This window comes from Ciconia boyciana, chromosome 3 (assembly GCF_034638445.1).
Source record: "Ciconia boyciana chromosome 3, ASM3463844v1, whole genome shotgun sequence".
Taxonomy (NCBI): Eukaryota; Metazoa; Chordata; class Aves; order Ciconiiformes; family Ciconiidae; genus Ciconia; species Ciconia boyciana.
In genome coordinates, this window is record NC_132936.1 from 114,053,967 (window position 1) to 114,075,536 (window position 21,570).

Here is a 21,570-nt window from a genome sequence, read left to right on the forward strand (position 1 = left end):
GCCGCCGGGACGGCGGGGGTGTGTCGCTGGCGGCGTGAGGCGGCCGCGGCTCCGCCCCGGGCTATATGAGGCGGCGGCGGCAGTGGCGGGGAGGGTGGTGAGCGGCTGGCTGTGCCTGGGCGACATGGCTTTGCTCCGGGAGGACACGCAGAGCAAGGTGAGGGCAGCGGCCGCGGCCCGGTTCCAGCTGAGGCGAGCTGTGGGCGTGTGGCCGTGCCCCGCCGGGCTGAGGGCCGCGCTCAGCTCCGGGCTGGCCCCGCGGGGTGTGAGTGAGCTCCCCGCCCTCTCTCCCCCCGGCAGCGCTGGGGCAGTGACAGGTTTTTATTTTTGTGCGGTTTAGTGTTTGTATTTCAATTACTGGGTGTCTTAGTCCTTGCGCTGCTTGCTCACTGCACCCAAGGTCCTCTGAAGGCAGGTGATCAGGGTGCAGCTGCCCAGGGTGAGCGTGGGGTGCTGCCCCTGAAGGAAGAGGTCCCTGGAGAAAGATAAAGAGGGGGGGAAAAAAGGGAAGAAAAGACAGGGTGGGAAGGTGGAGAAGGGGAGGGCTCTGCAGCTGCCACAAGGCAGTGCAGGCTGTGAGCAGAACACCCAGTTTGTGGCGGGAGCAGGGTGACAGGCACAGCCTTGGAGCTGCAGGAGCTGGGCCTGCTTGTCAGGACCTGTGGCTGGGTGCTAGCGATGAAGTGCTGTAGGTGCTTCTGCTAGAGGTGTTTAAACTTGCTTTTCCTCCCTGGGTAAGCTGCCTTGTGTGTTTGTGACCAGCCTTCCTGGTTGTGTGGCCTGTGTTAATTAGGCTGTCAGCTGTCACTTCAGCTGTGATGCCTCTCTCCTTTAGTTGTCACATCAGTAGCTGACATCGTTTTCCTTTCTCTGTAGTAGTGTTGAAGCTTTAAGTGCTAAGGAGGCTTATGTCTTGTCTTTGAGGGAGCATAGGGTGTTACCCAATGTTAAGACTCTCAACTTCTCAGAGGAAATGCAAATTAAATATGAGAAGAGGAACTTTGTGTATTAATGTGTGTGTATGTAGAGAGTGCTTGGAATTATTTTGCATAGTGGACAAGCTGCCTAGCTTAATCTACCTAGTTTAATAACTACCCCCAACACACCTTGAATAGAAGGTAAGACAGCCCTGTAACAGTCTGAGCTGCCTATTTGACTTTAATACTGTTGCATCTGAACGTAGTCTTGCATTGTGACTAAGCTTAGCTTATTTGCAGGAAGATGACTTGTGTTTTAAGCTCTTAAGGGTGCTTAAGTCTTTTCAGTCTGTGTTTTCTCCAGCCTTTTAGAAGATGTGTATTAGCTGCCTTGAGGGCTAGAAATACACCTACCTTGAATAACTTTTTTTAGATAACTTCCTTTCACCTGCTTCTTTTGCATATGAATCTTTTAAAACAATTTTGATCCACTAGAACAGGCAAAACTTTGTTGAACAAGTCTTTTCTAGTTATTTGCTTTGAGCTGTGAATTAGCCAGTGCTTTAACCTTTTTCTGCTGTATGTGAAACTATTAGTATAAAAGTATCTGCTATTTGAGAATACTGAGTCAAAGTCATGACAGGCTTGCAGGACCTGCAGGTGATGGGGAAGGTAAAATATCAACTGTCTTGCAGCAATTAGTAACTTTGAGTGTTTATGTGTCCTTTCTAACCTAGCAGACAGGCATATTGCAGTGAGGGGAAAAATAAATGTTCCGATGGTGAGGGCTGGAGTAGCTTTAAACTCTAATGCTAAATGGACAAAGATTAACTAGCTTGTTTGAGGTAGTAGGGCTGTCTTGGGATTCCAGCAGTAGGGGGGAGGATAGAAATACTCCAATCTTGTCTGTTCCTGTTTAGGTAAGGAAACAGCAATATGGAACTGGTGTGTGGCCAGTAGATAAACCCTATGCCTATAACGTAAGCTTCATTAAGTATTAACCTTGAATAGGAATCATTGGTAAGTATAAACTAAAAACTGACCCTGAGGTGGTGAAGCAGGAGAAGATCAGGATATGTAGGAAGAGGAAGGGAGGGTAGGATAAGGGTGGTTGGAAGTGCAGTGGGAAAGATGGTGTAATCTGTCATGGGGAGGAAAAGGCACTTCAGAAAGTGAAGCGAGTAGTGGGACTGCCAAGCTAAGCTTGTGCAAATACCCTGGTATTTCTTAATGTCAGGGGCTTGATAGTATTTTAAAGGCTCCAGTCTGCAGTTAAACTGTTCTAGATCAAAATGCTGAGAGAGTATTGTAACCCCTCTTTCTCAGAACAGTCAGTGGAAGACAAAATGGTATGTCATAGCCTGGAACTTGCTGTTATCACTCCTGAACAGTGGTTCTCAATGCTAGACAACTTCTGCTCTGTGTTCTGGAAAGAACAAGGGCCTACTAGATCTTGCTTATGCTTAGCAAGAAAACTGCTTCTGCATGCTGCTGGGCCCAAAAGCAAGTAGGGAGTTGAACTGCTAGCAAGGTGAAAGTTACTAGATAAGGATAATGTACTGTCAAGGATGTATAGTGTCCATGAAGCTGGCCCAGCAGTTTGGGCTAATGACACAATTTCAGATCCATGGAAGGTGAACAGAGCATGTTGAGGCTGTATTGCTGAGACTTCCTACCACTAGCTCTGGCCTTGCTGCAGAAGGTCAGCAAAACATTCTTGTAGATGCTGATTGTGGCTTAGGGGTTTGCTTCTGTTGCACAATTTCCATTGTAGCTGGGCAGGCTTCATGTTACAGATGGCATATGGGCTAAAAGTGCTTAGCCATAGTTGCATGTAGGCAGTCGCATGTGCTTTTGTAGGCAGACTGCTGCAGCAGGGTAGATTTGACCTGCACTGCCAAAGCTGTTGCTTGACCCCTCAAGCTGAAGAAGCAGTGAGTTGGGTGGAGGTGTCCTGAGTGTTGCTAGGTGGAGCAAGGTGAGTGAGAGAGGCTTTTACTCAGAATATGGGATCCTTGGATGTCAATAGTGTCTTTCCCACAGCTCCCTGCCTCTGTAAGGAGGTGTGTGACTGCTTGGTTTCTGCAGAGAGTGATGCAGAGATCCCTCTGACAGGAGAACTAAGTGATCAGGCCAGCTTATTGTACAGCCAGTGGCAACAGGTGCTCTGGCTATAGAGGCTGCCTTCTGCTTACTTGGCAAGCACTGCACTTGGTGAGGAATGCCATTTCAATGCGACTAGTTGAGCTGTTATTCCCTTTTTATCTTTGTTTTAAGCAAAATAATTAAACCATTGCATCACTGGAGTTCTACAGTACAAAGTCACAAACTTGGGAAAGCATTTTCTGTAGCATAAGTAGCAACATGAAGACTGCATGCAAGAAGACTGGTTCAATTTTCCTGGTTATATGTAACTCGGTCTACTTCAGGACTGTTTCAGCTGAATGTCACAGAGCTAACAGCAAGTCTGTCACAAAGGCTGCAAAATCAAAGCTTCACATCTACTGTATTGGCTCTTTACTGCTGCATGTGTGCAGTGTACTTCTGGACATACTTTTAGTATCTTGATTAAAGGGAAACTTAAGCTACTTGTACTGAATATGACTGAAACATAGTTCTAGCAACTAATGCCACTAATATCTGCTGGCCAGATACTCTGAAAGTCTGCTGGTTAACTCCTGGGTGTTGAAACAAGGCCCTCTGGAACTGAGGACTCTGTATACACTGCCAGAAAACATAATGATCTGTTAGTGCTCTCCAGAGAGCGCTTAAACTGGTTTAATTAGAAAGACTACTCTGTAAAAAGTAATGGATTCTGGGTAGTGGCAGATGTAATTACTACTGAAGTCTTGTTTGTGGCTGTTGCTTGAATGACAGCTGGGAGGTAATCAGTAAGAGGAGAGGTTTTTTATAAGGTAGCTGACAACAAGCAGAAAGCTCTGTGACATGTAAACTCTTGTGGAAGGGCTCCTTGCTCCTTCTGGGAGTCTGGCTATGTGGAAAACCACTGGATTAATCTGACTTTGGGAACAAATATGGATTCTTATTCTGCTAGCAATCGGATGTTGTACACAATTGCTTGCACTGGCAGATTCTTTTGTTAGAATGCAGAAGTAACATAGAGTCATCTAGAACTGATGCTAAAACTGCAAAGGGTGTAACTTTAAAAGCAGCAGTTCAGGCCACTCAACAGAACTAAGCAGCTTCAGTGGCTGAGGGCCATTGCCTTCACTGGATGCTTGCAAGCATGAAGATGTGTTTGCATTGGGTGAGGTCTGATCAGAAACTTATGTCTATGAAGTTGAAGCCTGGGTAGCTGATGGTCATCACTGGATTGTATTTAAATGATCCAGCTCTTTTGTTGTTTTTTTTTAACATATCTAAGCAATAGGAAAAGACCAAGTGCTGTAAAACTCTACCTGGATTGGTCAGAGTAATGCTCTCTGCTATCTCTCCTCTTGGGCTTCCAGACCAGGTGATTGTTATACTGTTCGAATTAGTACCATAATAGCTATTTTTAGTCTTCTGGTCCTAAAGCTAGAAACATTAATCAATATGATGACTGACTGTTATTCTGGAGGGCTCTGCTTGATGTCTTGTTCTAATTTCCAGGTCAGACACTTGTGGTGGATAGTATCTTTACTGAACAGGGAAAACTTCTTCTTGAATCCTCAAGAAACCCTGAGGATCCCAATACAAGTCACTAAAGAGGCATGAGCCTAGAATTGGAAGGCATCAGAGCAGCTGTAACAGTTGCTGTAGTCATTGCAAACCAGAAACCTCTAAGCTGTTTCTGAGAAGGGGAAATGAGAGATGAAGGTGGGGGCACTGTGCTGGGTTTGGTTGAGTGTTTCAGTTTGCCCAACCCAGCTGTTTCCCCACTGTGCTGCTCCAGCAGTCACCATCCTCTGTACCTCTTTGGGCATGTGCTGCAAGTAAGGAATGATCTCTCACCAGCTGCTGGGCTTGGATTATATTCCTTCCTCACCCCCCAAGGGTGTTTGGGGGACAGAATGGTTTCTGGTAACTGGGACAGGGAAACTTCAGTTCTCCTGCCCACTGCCTTGAGTGCAGGGAGGAAGCAATGATGTCCTAGCAGAGAAATGCCTCCAGATACAAAGAAGCTGTCAGGCATCACAGGCTAGAGAGCTAAAATGGAGTAGCTTCCTGGGAAGGTCTGGTATGAGTGCCTGCTGTGATAAAGGAACAAGCCTGGGGCCTTGGAGATGAAAGTTTAATTCCTCTGCTCTGCACAGCCTTCATGTGACCATGAGCAAGTTGGTCTTCATTCCTGCTTGTAAGATGGGTGTAGGAGAGATGGTGGAATGAAAGGTTCTGAATGATGAGCTGCTACTGCTGCAGGAGCAGGTGCTTGTGTTGATCAAGGGTGGGTTAATGCCTTATAGAGCTGTGGTAACAAGGGGGGCTTCTTGCTTCCAGTTCATTGGAGATATGCTGCCCCAGCACTTTCTGTAGGGAAACAAACCACTCTGTCGTCCTGAAGTCAGACGGTGTGAATGCTCTCTTTGTAGTCTGAGCCTTGCTGCTGTGATTGTGTAATCCTAAAGGTCTCTGGCCTGGAGTTAGGAGCCCATAGTGACCTTTGCAGGACTAGAGCAGACCAATGGTTTTATAATCCTCGGTTTCATATGGCTCCAGGTCCTTCACTGAAGACCAGACTCCTGAAGGGTAGAGGTGATAATCCTGTGCTGTCTTCAAACAGTGATATGCTTGATGTTTGAGCCTGTAGTGGCCTTTAAGTATAGGCTGAACCATGTACACTTACAGCAGATGTTTAGGGTAGGAGAGGTACAAGGTTTTTTTTTTTTAGCAAGTGGCTTCATGTAGTCCTAAGGGGCAGAATCCCACCACTGTATATAGGAGTGTTCTTGATTAGTGTCCTGTTTCTGGGCTGGTCTCACACTTTGGGCCCTATGTATAGTACATACTGCTCTGGACTGCACAGCTGAGCACTGCTGCTGACTCCCAGTTGCTTCTGTGTAAAAAAAGGCCCTGCTGGGGCAATAAGCTCTCCTGCAGTAGCATTCCTGGGGACTGTTGAAGCTGTAGGTTATGTGTTCTTGCCCCCTTGTCTCTACATTTTATGGTGCTAGCACAGGGGAGAAATGCCTGTGACAAGTGAACTACTTTAATTTGACAAAGCAGTACTATCTTGTGTCCATACCTGCCCATTTTTTGTGCAGGCAACTACTAGACATGGAGGGTGTGCGGACAGCATCTAATCACAGGTTACTTTCTCCACAAAACTTAGTAAGAAAGTTCACAAATTCAGGACTGGCTGATTTGTGTAATCCTTTCTTTAGTTTAGCTGAGAGGAAGCAGTTTCCTTTGGCTTATTATACTTTCCAGACTCAGCAGTTCATATTGTTAGCACTGCTGATCCTGTTTGGACAGTAAAGATAAGTAAGCAGGATGCAAAACACTTGAGTCTGCATCTCACTGCTTTGGCTGCTAGTGTTATCTGGCTGGGAAACACTAATGAACTTGCCTTTCATTCAGTTGGCAACAGACAGTGAGCTGTGCTCCCAGTTAAACTGTTGTCTGAATGGTGGCCTTCTACCTATCCTTCGTCTAGTGCTTGAATGGGGCAGCTTCTGCCTAAACCAGTGCCAGTGGCCTCTGAACCATGCACCTTTGTGCTGTTTGGTCTGTGCCTTCCTAGCAAGTACCAGAATCACATGCCTGTAGGGGGATATAATATTCTGTCCCATAAGGTGGCTGGAGAGAAGCAACTGTCCTGTTGGAGTCCCTGTAGTGTCTGGAGTCCCACCATGTCCATTTGCATGTGAGCAGTGCTGGGACTGTTAAGAACTGTGTTCCAGGGCATGCTCTGTAAGCTCAACATCCTTGGTTGCTGCCAAGGCGATACCCAGAATGGGATAAAAGCCTTCTGTCCTACAGAAGTCAGAATGGGAAGGTCAGTGTGCTGCATACAAGGTCTTCCCATAGTCATAAGGCTTACAAAGGTGTATCTCTTACCTACCTCCTTCTAATTCTAGCTAACAGCTAGTGTGCAGCAGATAGAAGTCTTTTTAGCGTGACAGGAAGAATGAGGGTACAGTGACTGGGATATCTCTCACTTAGGCATGAGAGCCTGCTCATAGATGATAGCAGTAACCATCAGTGGTAGTGGAAGTCTAGGCAGGGGCAGGCTGGTTAGAGGCAAATGCATGCTAGCCTGACAGCTGTGTCCTCTGCAGGCAGCCGGAGAGACTTGTTGTCTGCCTGATCTGGGCTGCAGTACACAGATGGCCAGACTAGGGGGAGGGAGTTTCCAAAGCTTTTGGAAGCAAAGCTTCACCTTATAAAGGGCAACCTCTCAACAGTTCTTATGCAGCTTTACAGAAGCTTAAGGCAGCATTCAAGCTATCTGTGATTTGAATGCTGAGGATTGCTCAGATGCTGTCTGGTACTGTTTGCTTGTGGGTTTCAGTGCTGAAACTCGTGCTTAGCAGGTGGTCAGGGCAAGCTCCTGGCTGGTGGGGTCTGTGTGCTAGTATGCTGCAGGGTGGTGAAACAACATCAGTTGTGGCCCAGTTATCTAGCTTGCTTTCCTGGGAAGGCATTCAGAATTATCTCTATAAAGGATAATCTCAGGATTCAGCCTGGCTCTGATGGTCACTTTTCAGCAAACTTCCTGTGTTGTGACCTTGATCTCTGGTAGTCTCTCCCTTATGCAGAAAATAGTGATTTGTTAGGCTGCAGCACTGAAGGGAGGGCCTCTTAGAAGATGGCTTTCATAGCACAGGAACCACCATAATGTGATAGCCTAACGTTCCTGCATGCTGGAATACAGATGACTGAAGCTGGTGATCACTAGTGTCTAATAGCTTGTAAAACTCAATTCCTTGGTATCTAAATACATGATTCTACTTGATGTAAGAACTGGATGTATGCATTAATCTTAGTAATCTATGCTGGATATGCCTAAACTGTTTTGCTTGCTTCTGAGGTCCTGTAGGGAATTGAAGCCATTTGTTTTCAATGGTTTGGTGCAAGCAGTGAAGTACAACTTGATAAAGGAAGTTCAAATTGTAAACCGGGGGAGAAATGGGCTGGTGGCTATGCTGAATCTTACTGCTCATGAATGTACCCTTGGCCACTTCCCTGGCTTCCCAGAACAGGGTGGCATGCTGAGCAGCAAGGCCTCGTCTGCTCTGAGTCAGAAAGCACTGTCCTTGTGAGGAATTTCAGTAGGATTATGACTTGAGGATGTTAGTGGTATATAACCTAGAGCATCTTCAACTGAGAAGGCTATTTCACTGCTCTAGAAAAGTTTGTTTGAGTTGTATTCTGGGCGTAGGCTGTTGGAATGAAGAAATAAGCCCCCAAAAGAAGATGCTGGCTCTGTTTAAGGCCTGTCTGAAGCACTGGGAAGGCAAGTGTGGTCTTTATTGAACCTGGTATGCTCTGAGGTCTCCTGTAAAGGGTTCCACACATAGCATGCTCGGAAACCTCTTCTGAGCTGCTCTAAGTGGAAACAAATAGTATTAAAATGTTGCTAGACACAAAGCTCTAAGATGAGACCTGGGTTTAGGAGAGGAAGAGACTTGCGGTTACAAGCAATGAATAGCTTTTTGGAAAGCAAAGTTCAGATATCTTCAAGGCTAGTTCTGGTAGTAGCTTACTGAGGCTTTCTTTAACAGCAAATGTGCATTCTAGCAGCAATGAATAACATGATGCCAGGTATCCTGAAAATAAGATTAAACAGGTACAGTGTTAGTGCCACAGTGTTCTTGGGTTTTGGTTCCATTTCTGGCAAACAGTTGGCTCTTAGATTTTATGGGAGCCTAAAGAGGTTTCATGCCCCATTTTTCCCCAAGGTCAGCTGTTCTGCCACATATTGTGGAGGCACAGGATAATGAAGAGAGAACTACTAGGGTTGTTGCTATCTTCTAAATGGCATATAGGCTTTGGCTTAATGTGCTCCAAGTAAACAAGCTGGAGAAGTACTGGAAGGAGCATGCTTCTTTTGAGAGAAGACTTCCCAAGTACCTCTAGTGTGAACTCTAACAATCGGTTCTTCAGACTTTAAGCTAACAAGCCTTTTTCCTTTCCTGTGTTTAGAAGGGAAGGCTTGTCACAATGATGTGCAGGTAGTGTTAAGGCTGTCATGCTTGTCCATATGTGCTGTTCCTGGAGGCAGTTGTTTAGTGCAATGTCGTTCTTGTTGACAGCTGATGACCAGTCTAGTTTCACTAAACCTACTTGATGCTTGACCAAGGCTTTACTGTGAATTCTGTTGCAGCTGAGGTCTGTATCTGTAGACCTGAATGTTGATCCTTCTCTCCAAATTGATATACCTGATGCCTTAAGTGAAAAGGACAGAGTAAAGTTCACTGTGCATACTAAGGTAAGATCATGGAGTAGAAAGTGGTCTTCATAAATGTTATGCAAGTAATCTGTGTATTTGCAATATGCATACCTGTAAAGATGGGCTTGGCAATGAAGGAAATCTAATTAGATGGAGCTTTTCCACTTAAAGGTGGCCTGAGGTTGTATATATATGCAGAAACTTCAGATTTCCTAAGACTTGAACACTCTCTAAATAGAGACAAGGTAGCTGATACACTAGATTGGCTTTGCTAAGGAATCCTAGCTTGACACCAGAAGGCTGGGGGGTAGGGGTGGGGAAACCAGCTACTGTGAAACTTCACAAAATAAACTGCATTAATGCTGTTCCACAACAGTGCCTTTTCTTTAAATAGTCTCCTTAGTAGTAAGGCTTTCAAATGAGTGCCAACTCAGCTAAAAGGGAGTAGGCAAGGCTCTTACTAGGCAAAATAGCTTCCTTTGGAAATAGACAGAACTGTTTCTAAAAGCACTAATTTACAAAACAGTAGGGCTTCTATATCTTCTCTTCCAGACTACACTGCCAGCTTTTCAAACCCCTGAATTTTCAGTTACAAGGCAGCATGAAGACTTTGTGTGGCTGCATGATACACTCACTGAAACCGAAGAGTATGCAGGACTCATTGTAAGTACTTCCTAAAAAATGTAATTCTAAATGAAAGACTATGGTGATTTAAAGTGCATACTAGTAAGGGCATAAAGTCTGCTTTACCAATGTTACTAGCGTTTCATGACTTGGGTGTTCCCTATGCTTCCTTTTGCCCTAATTCCCAAACAACTTGAGTGGTATGGCGCTCTTAACTTTCCATATAGCTTGGAGCAGCAAAAAAGCTCAATGCTCTGAGAGTTCCCGACTCTATGGTGGTATTAATTCACTGCCTGAAGATAACACAGTGAAATACTCTGTTAAATAAAGTCTTTCTTTTTTATCATGATTTTCTTAGGAGGCCATGTGGGCCACAGAAGATGGCTGGCTACAGGGTGGATTATAGAGGCTGTTCTTCTCTGTTGGTTTCCCTCCTGGGGCAAGGGTAGCACAGAGCTGGGAGCGGCAAACAGGGGTCTAGACATCAACATGCCTCTAGAATTCTTGGGTGCAGAGCCTTGCTGGCTTGCCATGACCAGGCAAAAGGGCCTCCTTCCAGAGAAGGCTAGAAGTGATTTTGGGAAACTTTATTTGCTAGCATCTATCACTAACCAATTCCTTGACTAGGTACCTCCAGCACCTTTAAAGCCTGACTTTGATGGTCCCAGAGAGAAGATGCAGAAGCTAGGGGAAGGAGAAGTGTCTATGACAAAAGAAGAGTTTGCCAAAATGAAGCAAGAGCTAGAAGCGTAAGTAGAATGAGTCTACTGCCAAAAGCTGCACTTAGTTGCTCTCCCAGGAGGCTTCTTTTACTTGGTGGTAACTGATCTTGAGTGTGACTGTTTTGAAGGGTGTCTGCTGCTGCATAATCTTTAAAATCCTGGAGCTGGGCTGTTGCCAAAAGTTTTTCTCAAACTGGAAAACTTCCTAGGAAAATAGATTGAAAATAGCTTCTCTATCACTGGCTAGCTATTTCAGAAGCATGCAGTTGAATATTTTCACTGGATAAACTTAAAGCAATTCTTTGTATATTGAAGAAGGCAGTACAAGAGGGGATCTCAGTCTGTTCTTGCCTTTCAGTGAATACCTTGCTGTCTTTAAGAAGACTGTATCATCGCATGAAATCTTCCTTCAGCGGATTTCTTCTCATCCTGTGCTCAGCAAAGATCGCAATTTTCATGTTTTCCTGGAGTATGACCAGGATGTAAGACACTTTTTTTGGTCTCCTTTCAGAGTGAGGCAAGGTGTTAGGAGTGCTGTCACTCTTCTGGGCACAGTCAGAATGTTATGTAAATCTGTGTGCAATGTCAGCAAGCAAATATTGCCAGTGCTTCTGTGAGATGATTAAAGGATCAAAGCCTGACCTTTAGACATTTTTCTGCTATAAATCTCATAGTGTTTCTTAATCCTAATCAAGTTGGTTGGGAAGCCAACTTTGTATGTCTTAACATCTTAGGAAAAAGTGTGGTTCAGGTGTACCTGTGCTGTGTTGCATGGTCCTAAAATGGAAGAATCGGGGTGTATTAAAGTTAGTACTGCATCTGTTTTGTTACACCTAATTATGAGTGGATGCTGATCCAAGATATGTAAGGAGAAACTGAGGGAATGAGAAAAATCTGTGGCACAGAATAGTTGAACAAGCTCAAGTCAAGCCATTTGTTACATGAGCCATCTTTGTACAGCTTATATGGGTATTATGGAGAGCTTGAAAGTCAGCCTGCTCTGTCATATGCTAGATATAAATGATGTTACAACACTGCAAGTGTCAAAATTGTCACTTTTTCCCCCCTCGGGATGACTTTTAAGCTGTCCTGGCCTCTCTGTTGCAGCTGAGTGTTCGGAGGAAAAACACAAAAGAGATGTTTGGTGGCTTTTTAAAAAGTGTGGTAAAGAGTGCTGATGAAGTCCTCTTCTCTGGAGTCAAGGTAGGGTAGTTGGTTTACCTCTTACTTGGCCTAATCTTGATTTTTCTTGCTTCCTGCTCCAGGGAAGGTAGTTATGTCTGCTTCAGGCTTGATGTGCGTGAGGCTCAGTTACTAATGCTAACCTTCCTTGTTACTGATGTCCCAAGTTGGGTGGAGTTGCCTATATTAATTTTGACTTCTGTAGAAATAAGACTTTGAAGCTATAGGGTGTTAAAAAATTTAAGTGTCTACTTAAAGTTTCTGGTTGATGCACAAGAGTTGCCTTAACACCTGGTACTGGTGGGGAGGAAGGAATTACACCTTCAGCAAATGTGCTTGTGGCTCTTGTCTACTTTGGAGCTCTGAACAAACATGATTTATGGGTTTCTGCTTGCACTAGTTGAGATCAAATACCAAAGACTCCTGTAACTGGTCCAGCTCCAGCTTTTCTATCACGTTGCCATGGTAGCTCTTTCTAATAGACTTGCTGTCCTAAACACAATGTCATGAAACACTACAGTACATATAATGTTTGGTGTGGATGTGAAGCAAGCTTGTGAAACTGCTTACTGCAGGCCTGGGAAGTAAAATTCCAACAGTTGATAGCCCTCTAATACCAACTTACTGGCTGCTTCAGACAACCTGCAGCATTGAATAGTTGAGTGTCCAGTCCGTCTTCACTTCGTCATGAAGAAACTTGCCAAACAGCTTGGTTTGTCAAACCCTTGGCTCAGAGTCTTTTCTTTAACTCTGTTCTTCAGTAGAGATTGGGCATAATGCTCAGGTGGCTATGGTTATTTCTTTGGCCCTTCCCAAAATAGGGAAGAGCTTGTATTCTGCAGTAATGTAACTGACTTAATGGGTCATACTCTCTTTCAGGAAGTAGAAGACTTTTTTGAACAAGAGAAGACTTTTCTTGTAAACTACTGCAACAGAATCAAGGATGCATGTGCAAAAGCAGATAAGATGACAAGATCTCATAAAAGTGAATCTTTTCAAAGACCTTTCTAAAGACCTTGCAGTCTTGCTGATTTCAGCTTGAAAAACCTTGTTTTGTTCTTGCAGATATTGCAGATGACTATATTTATACTTCAGCTTGCTTGAACAGCCTGGCATTAGAAGAACCTACAGTTATCAAAAAGTAAGCAATTCTAACTGTTCATAAACATATCCTGAGTCTGGGAATATCAAGTTCCTTCTGTAAAATCCAGGGGATTGAGTCATAGCTGGTTTGAGTTTCTTGAATTTCAAGCAAGTGGCATTGAAACTTTCTTTTGCTCCTGGTACAACAGATCTAAAATTATCACTTGCATCTGACTCTTAACTAGCTGATCTCTTGCCAGTTGTGCCCTAGAAGTGTATTGTGCTGGTCATCAAAGCTCCTTCTAAACAGAGGACTTCTTGAAATGTTTTTCAGGTCACTGAAACTCCCAGAGAATATGGGAGAAAAGGGTTATGCATCTGTGTTCTAATGTCCTGTTAAAAACAACCACAGCTTATACTAGGCCTGTATTATCTTCTAGACGTTTGAAGTTCTGGAATAGTAGGGTCTTTTTAAGCTATGGAAGTCTAGTCACCTTTTCTGAGGTGAATTCTTCCACCTCTCAACTTTGCTATCAATTTACCAAGACCTTATTAAAACAGAGGATATAGCTGAATAAACAAGACAGTTCATCCCTCTTGGAGTGTAGCAGTGGGGAAAGTCTCCACAAGACCTTTCTCACCTAGATATCAGTGTTGTTACTTTAAATGGTGTCTAGCTGCTCAACTGTACTAGTCCGTTAGGCTGGAATCAGCACCTCTTGCACTGAACCTTTTGTCCAGGTCTGCCTAGACCCAAGTTCTTTTCAAGCTGTTGTCTGGGTCTGTATGGAGGAGTAAACTCCAGCCTTCAGCTTTTTCGTTTCCTGTCAGTTGATCCCAGCATTTATCAGACTAAGAAGTATCTAAAACTTATTTATGCAATTTTTCCCCTAGGTACTTGTTGAAAGTTGCTGAGCTCTTTGAGAAACTCAGGGTAAGAGGAGCTTTGGAGGGGAAAAAGAATCTCTGAATCTGAATGTTGCTGTTTCCTGTTACATACCAACTATCTGATCTTTTCTGCAGAAGGTAGAGAGTAGAGTTTCATCTGATGAAGACTTAAAGCTCTCCGAACTGTTGAGATACTACATGCTCAATATAGAAGCTGCTAAGGTGAGAACAGTTTTCTTTCTGAAGCTTAGTTTTTATGGGCATCATGACTCACTCATGGTATTCTTTGTTTTAAGACGACAGGAAGGTGGACCCTTCTTTTGCTTAAGAAATGTGGCACTCCTAGACCACAGCAGAATAGAGAATCCATATATAGGCTAGCTGCAGTCCAGCCCACTTACAGAAGGGCTGTTTAAGATCTCTGAGCAGTTTTTCTTTGGCATGTAGAGAGAAAGAACTAATTAGATTTCTGTAAGTTAAAGCAAACTAAATTTGAGTCTGCAGAAGCATTCTAACCCTTCCCCTGCCTGAGTACTCATGACTTGTCAGTAAAACCAATGATTACTACCTAAATCCTGAAGTAAATCCCAACTACTAAAGTACTTTATCATGCATATGCAGTAACATGTAAAGGCTATTGGAGTCTGGATTTCCAAGAGGGGTTTGGTAAACTGATGTGACTGTAAAAGCCTTGCCAGCAACTCTTTTTCTAATCAATACTTGACTTGTCTAGGTGTAACCTGATGGGCCTCTTCATCTAGTGTCATACCTCTAATGTCATGTACCCTGGAACAGTCACTACAGGCTCCCTCTGTGGTGTACTGCTATTTAGATATCAAGACTATACTCCTGCTAGATTAGAAAGGAATTGGCACTGGACCTGCACTCTACTTCTCGTGTCTAGGTTAGTATAGTGCTTCAGTCAAACTGTCAGATCTCCAATGAATTAAATGATAGTGTATCCCTTACTAGAAGCAGACTGAGGGAATTCAGAAAGTGCTATTACTCCTTAGTGGAGAGGCCCACCTTACAGAAGGATGAAGCTACTTTAAGGGAAGAAGTGATGCCTACAGCAGCCCTCGGACTTCCTTGACTAAGGCACAAGTGGCTGTCCTGAATACTTGATACTGCACTGCTGAAAGGCTTCTGTTGCTATGCTCTTAGCATAGCAGGTTATAATAGCTTGTTGGAAGAAGCAGAATTTGGTGCTGAAAGAAGTGAAACCTCCTGCTGTGAAGGTAGTTGTAACCTTGATTTGGGAAGTAGTCCTCTTAAGGCTTTGATTCCTGTCTACTTTCAGGACCTTCTGTACAGACGTACAAGGGCTCTTGTCGACTATGAAAACTCTAACAAAGCTCTAGATAAAGCCAGACTAAAGAGCAAGGACGTCAGGCTGGCTGAGGCACATCAACAGGATTGTTGTCAGAAGTTTGAAAAGATTTCAGAATCTGCAAAACAAGGTAAAACAAGCTTTGCTGTATTTATGCTAAAGGGAGATCTTGATGCAGTCCAGGTCTCTATCTGACCTTCAACTACCAAAGGCTTCTGAACACTCTCCTGAAGCAAGTAGTCTGGACATCCCAAGGGCAGTATAGATGCCTGTAACATTAATACTGCTACATATTTTTAAGAATGATTGTTTGAAGCAGAGAAATGTCAGTACTAGACCAATCTTAATTATAAGCCCCTAGTATTTGCTTTCCAGACTGAACTCTTGTTCTCAGCCTCCACCTGAAGGTAACTACTCAGGCTTCTGATTATCTCAATTAGAACTGTGCAAACAGGCTTTTGCTCTGTCCCAGCACAGCTGAGTGCCTCATACAGAGTTGCAAACACTGGTTCTTAGTAGGTGCCTTTGGACAATATAAAAGAGGAAATACTTTCATGTTACACATGCTACTCCTTTAATGTTCTTGGTTTTTAAATGTTCTGTGTTCTCACAGAGCTTGTGTGGCTTACTTCTGTTTTATTCCAGTTGTCTTCCTACAAAACCTTTCTGTTGTAGACAAACTGTCTGTTTCATTGCCAAGTTGTCGGTGTCATGTGATGAATGCATCTTCTGGCTAGAAACAGCAAGACTAACTCTTGAACCTTTTTGTGGTCAAATACTGTAACTAGAGCTGTACAACAGAACTCATGAAACATAAGGGGCATTACTGAAACTTCAGTTGCACTTGTACATCTGTCTTGTCTTTGTTTGTCCTTTCTTCCCTACAGAACTGATGAGCTTCAAACAGAAGAGAATAGCAGCATTCCGTAAAAACTTAATTGAAATGGCAGAACTGGAAATAAAACATGCAAAGGTGTGTTCTTTTTGGAATTTAACAGGCATAACTTGAGAGAAGTGAGTACTGTGTAACTTGGAGGATTTGCTGGGTTCCCTTTAAAACTAGGAAGTGTAAAATAGAACAGCTGGGCTCTTTAGCTGAGATCTGAAGAGGGGGAGGAAAAAGTGAAAAGCTGTAGGTGTAGTGCATATAAAGAACAAATGCTGACAGTCTTATCTGTCTCATGCAGAAGTCTGTTTTCAAGTTGTCACTCCTGGGACACTAGCCTATTGCACTGCAAGTGAGAAGTCTCAATTTTGCAGGTAGTACACAACAGCTCACCTAACTTCCCATGAGGCAGTCTCATCTGTGGGGTTTGACCCCTCCCAAATCTAGAGGCAGCTGCTGCTTCAAGTGTTCCTGAGTGCTGTGAGAGCACATCCTGCAGCTTGTGATCTAGCTGTCAGCCTCTCTCACTTGGCTTGTCAGTGGAGGGGGACACTGGCTTTGTAGCAGCCTCTGCTAGGCTTTACTGAGCAGGCTTGAAGTAGGCTGTGGAGACCACACCATGTACTGACAGCTTAATCGAGGAAAGTGTACACAGGTTACAGGGTCTGCTAATTCAGTGTAGAGAACAAAGCAGGAAGCCTCAGGAAGAGGTAACTGTGCATCCTCAGCTTCTTTTTTCCTTCTTCCTTTGAAGAAGGAAAGTCTAATATCCCACTCCCTGAGAGTCCTGGACTTCATCACAGGTAGCTACTTCATTGCTGAGCTTGAATGTGACGTACAAAAGGCTTGACAATGCTGCCCAGTTTGGCCCACTTTAAAAACTTACTACTCTGTCTCTTGCCCCCCCTCTTTCCCATAAACTGAGTTGTGGATGCAGGCCTGCAGGAAGAGGCAGACTGTATGATCTGGTTTTGATGCTTTACTGCTTGAATGCTTGTCTCTGCAGTATAAGCTCTTTAGCATTGTCACAGGCTACAAAATCCTGAGATGGACCTACTGTTTTGGAAGCTGCTTCATTGTGGAAGGCAGGATTTAAATTATCAATTATACTCATCTGAAACTAATTCTCTTCCTTTCCAGAACAATGTGTCTCTCCTGCAAAGCTGTATTGACTTGTTCAAGAACTAAGACGCCTTATTCTGAAAATGTGAAAAAAGCATCAATTGCACTCAATGGCCAGGGGCAACTTATTGACTTAATTAGCTTAAAATAAATATTGTCACTGAGATTGTTTGACTAATACTTAAATATGTTGATAGTGATACATTGACTTTCTTGGTATAAATGAGAGCTGAATTGTGTATGAATTGTCTGGATGTAGCTAACATCCTGTTGGCTGATAACTCAAAATAAGTCATGTAAGAAATCAATTTGCTGTTGACTGACTTCATCTAGCAGAAAATCTTTTCTGATAAGAACTCCTTTTTTGCAGGATCATAAAGTAATCTGTCTCTTCATAGCCCTGATACATTTAAAACTTGCAAGTGGGAGTGACTTATATAAGTGTAGTAATTTTATAAAGTAAATATCTTAACATTCCACTTCCCAGACAGATTTCTACTACAATATATTTTGAATTTCTATAACTACATTCAGTATTTGTACACTTGGGCAATACAGCAAATAAAGATGTCTGATACAACAACAGCTTGTTGTATGGCAAGACTTTGTGTGGGATGTAAAATGACAAACTGAGGTTTCAGGCACAGGCCTATCACAAATTACTCATCACCTGGAGGTCTTCATTCAGAGCACTAGAGACAAGTATTTGACTCAATAGGATTGTTCTTGGAATGGGTATTGGCACTAAGTGTGGGGACTTCGGGTCATGTTGCTGTTTGAGTAGCTCTCAAACTTTTACTTCCTATATGCTGCACACAAAGGAAACCAAGCCTTTCAAAAGCATTGATATGTATAGATGGCTTGGACTCCTTCAGACTACTCTACAGTCCTTCATATTTTGTTGATCTTTACACCTCCTGCTAGCAACAAGAGGCTGTTTAAAAATTCAGGGCTTCTGGAAGCATAGCTCTTGCCAGTCTTCTATAAGATAAAACTCTTTAATCTTAGTATGGCCATCTGGGTGTACACTGCCATAGCTGAGGCAACTCAGTCTATAAACCCCAGGGTCATCTTTCTACAGGTTGGCTATCACTTGGTGTATGTGGATATAGGTCAGCAAGCCATACCCTTCTAAAGGCAGCTTTCAGAGTAAGAAGAGTATCTGAGCCTTGCTTAATTTCTTGTGACTAAACTTCTAATCAAAGTAGGCTATGTGGCTATGTTCTGGGCAGACTGCCTGAAGCAGCTTCAACCAGAGAAGCTCTGAGAATGGGCAGCTCAGTGGCAGTACCTAAGGATTGTTCAATAGTTTACTCTTCTGTGACCTATTGCTTTTTCTTTTTGGTACCCCTTGAAAACTGTGCAGGTCTTACCAGCCACACCATCCTGCAGCAGTCTAGCTGAAAAAGTCTTAATTCTGTCTCCTTTTACATTTGACAGGAACAGTTTCAACTTGTGGTTGATCAAGGCTTCTGGAGTTCATGCTCAGCTTCTGCCTAAATAGCTCAGTTCCAGCAGCAGCCACCTAAGTATATTGCTTGTGGATATGTGGTCCCTATATAGAAGCGAGCTGATGGGTAGCATCCCTGTCACCTATGGCAGAGATGTCAAACTCCTAGCCAGTTGTCCTGGGCCACTAATGGCCCCAAGCTTTGGCTCTTCCTAAAAGTGCACACTGCCTCTTGCCCTCACTTCTGGCTGCTTCATCCTAGGCTCTGCTGGTGTGCCAGCTGTGCCAGGATGAGCTTCTCCTAGTGTGCTGTGGCTCTTGGAAGCCATGGTTGCTTCATGCCCTTTTGCACCTGTTGCCTATGGCACAGGAGAAGTAGCATCTTGCTTAAGCTGTTTTACAGTAAAATACTGTTATATGCTGGGTCTTTCTGAACCTAGCTCCAGTAGCTGGGTGATCTTTGTGAATCAAAGTCAGTAGCCAGGAACTTGCAGCCTATACCTAACTGCCCTTGGGCTAAGTCTGAAGAAGTTGAGCCCTGACTATGTTTATCTGAAGCTACTTCAACTCAGTTCAAAGGCCTTTCTTATTTTCCGCAGAGAAAGGCTGCAGCTACTATCAACATGACAAACAACACTTTGTGTCCCTACTCCAGAAGCAGTCTAGACTATTGTGGGCTTCATGCATGGCCAGTAACAGTGTGTTTGAAGCTTTGAGACACTCTTTTTTAAAAAAAATATTATTTTAGAGCTTTTCCATGAGATGTTTGCACTCAAAATTCTTGACATAGCTTGGCTCGGATTAAAGTATTAATTTGATCAGATTAAAAGTATGCAAAAGACTTTGAGTGGATGTAATTATGGCTTTATACTGATGTTGTAGTTATTGTAGTTATAATTAATTTACAATAACTGCAAGAAATGTTAGCTATAAAGCAGTCTCTGCTAATAACACTGTTGCTCTGAAGGAAGCTGTTTTGTGTTAGCTATGCCAGTAGAGTGCATTGCAGTCAGCTTCAATGTCTGAAACGTGTTGACTTGGAAAATACTAGTCACAGCACAGATCACATTCCTGGAGGCCAGTGGGTGGCAGGCTGGGACAGCTGCTGATAACTAATTGCATGATGTTTACCCTCAGACTGAGTTGTAATGAAGTACTAGAAAGGCTGCTGCATACTCCAGTTTCTTACCTGGTAGCTGGACATATGTTGATATACAAGAGAAGACGTGTTGATATATAAGAGAAATTGGCTGTATGTGTGAGCAGTCTGCTCATCAGGAAGGATAGAAGTCTATCTTTAATGTAATGTGCCTGGACCTGACTTTCCTTGTAGGAGGGCCTTGAGTAAAGCCTTAGCAGAACAAAGATCAGCACAGGCAAGTTAGTGTGATAAGGCAGGTTATCATCAATGTGAAAATAAGTTTTTTAGAAATATTGCTGAGACTTAATTTAAAAGGCTGGTTGGGGGGGATGAGAGCAGAGTTTCATAGATGTCCCAAACAAGGATTGACTCTTAATATACACATCATGATCACATCTGTAAAGCAGTTTACCTTTACAAGCTTGTTGCTCTGGTTTATGGATTGCAAATGGGCTTTGGAGAACAGGCATAAGCCTCATCACTGTGATGGTAACTGTGATATGTGGCTTTTCATATCAGATGTCAGTTCCTCTCTGTCCATTTGGATGAGGTCAGAGGGAAAACCAATGTTTGGTCAAGTTTACTAAGGTTTGTTAGACATCCAGCTCTAGTGTTGTTGATGAAAGCAGACACTGTTACTACCTGCAGGTAAGCATGCCACTGGGCTGTGACACAAATGCTTAGATTAGTTCTGTGCAATCCATTCCAGCCATGTTCCCTCCAAGAGTTTAAATAGCAGGTCTCTGCTAATCCAGCATGCCTTGCCTGAAATGGGTTAGGGGTTCTCCCAGTAGCCTCTCAGCAGGTACAAATCTCCAGCCTGGAGTCAAGGCCATATTATCTTAACACAGCTGGTAGCAGAGCTGCATCCCCTTGTTCCTTGGTGCTGTGCTTGTGGCCTGTGTTATGGGAGATAGCATAGAGAAACCATCCTCTGAGGGAGAATGTTTCTACTGGCATGCAGCTGCTGGGCTGCACAGGGTGTTATAGGATACGGTGCTCCCTTCTCCATATGGTAAGTTTGGAGTCTAGCTTTTTCTCTCCCATCTTGGGGAGGAGCAGATGTTTTTCATCCTCCCAACAGAAGCATGGATCCTGAGGAATCCAGCTGTGTTCTCAGCATTAGGGAGTAAGGAGGTGATTCATGTCCTTGGACAGTAGTAGCACATCTCTGCTTACAGAGAAGCAATGATGACTGTTGGGATGGTGCAGGCAAGGTGGGCTAGAACCAAGTCCTTGGGTGCTGCAGGTATCTGGCTGGCTGTTTCCAGTGGAGCAGAGCTAACAGTTAAGATGGGCATAGAGCAGTGGATCTGGATCACAGTGCAAACCGAGGAGAGACTAGCAGCAGGATAGCCGGATGCAGAAGGCTGCAGTCTTGGTATGGTGTTTGCAGTGGGTAAGGCATACTAAAATGAGAGCGTCTTTGGGGGTGGGTGAAACAGGTGGCAATTGTACTTAGGGAGTTAGCAGTATCTGGATATGGGAAAACTGCAGATGGGAACCAACGTGGTCACATAAGAGAGGCTCATAAATGTGTCCTGTTGCACAAGATTGCGATTCCAGGTGGTGTAATAAAACAGGGTTTTGTAGCCATAGAAAGGGAATGATTAAGGGTCAAGTGTACTCCAAGAAAGAGCTGGTTTGCCCTGGTTTGTGCAAGTACTCATGGTTCTAGGAAGACACATCACTGATGCTAATGCTGGTAAACCAAGCAGAGAACTGTTCCTGTGCCTTTGGGATACAGAAAGCCTGGAAGAACTGTGAGCACGGACTCTTTATGCTAGTTGTTGCCGGGTCTGTCCTTCCCACAGTGGTTCTGCAGCTATGACCAGCTTCACAAGCCTGAGAAACTCTGGTAAACCCCCTGGCCTGACTGGGTGCAGAAGC

The 21,570-nt window shown here is 43.8% G+C and overlaps 1 protein-coding gene across 2 annotated transcripts; it reads left to right on the top strand.

Annotated features, from left to right (window-relative positions):
- Nucleotides 1-9: 9 nt before the first annotated feature.
- On the top strand, nucleotides 10-17,664 carry SNX5 (sorting nexin 5). 2 transcript variants are annotated; one of them, XM_072857135.1, is made up of 13 exons: nucleotides 10-157; nucleotides 9,187-9,291; nucleotides 9,805-9,915; nucleotides 10,504-10,625; nucleotides 10,957-11,080; nucleotides 11,706-11,801; nucleotides 12,660-12,765; nucleotides 12,846-12,921; nucleotides 13,758-13,797; nucleotides 13,887-13,973; nucleotides 15,052-15,211; nucleotides 15,969-16,054; nucleotides 17,108-17,664. In XM_072857135.1, exons 1-13 carry the CDS (start codon nucleotides 125-127, stop codon nucleotides 17,153-17,155), a joined length of 1,194 nt encoding a protein of 397 aa, XP_072713236.1. In that variant the 5' UTR covers nucleotides 10-124; the 3' UTR covers nucleotides 17,156-17,664. The 2 variants fall into 2 exon arrangements, with proteins under 2 accessions (XP_072713236.1, XP_072713237.1); XM_072857136.1 differs by lacking the exon at nucleotides 10-157 and having other exon boundaries at nucleotides 9,782-9,915.
- The last annotated feature ends 3,906 nt before the right edge of the window (nucleotides 17,665-21,570 follow it).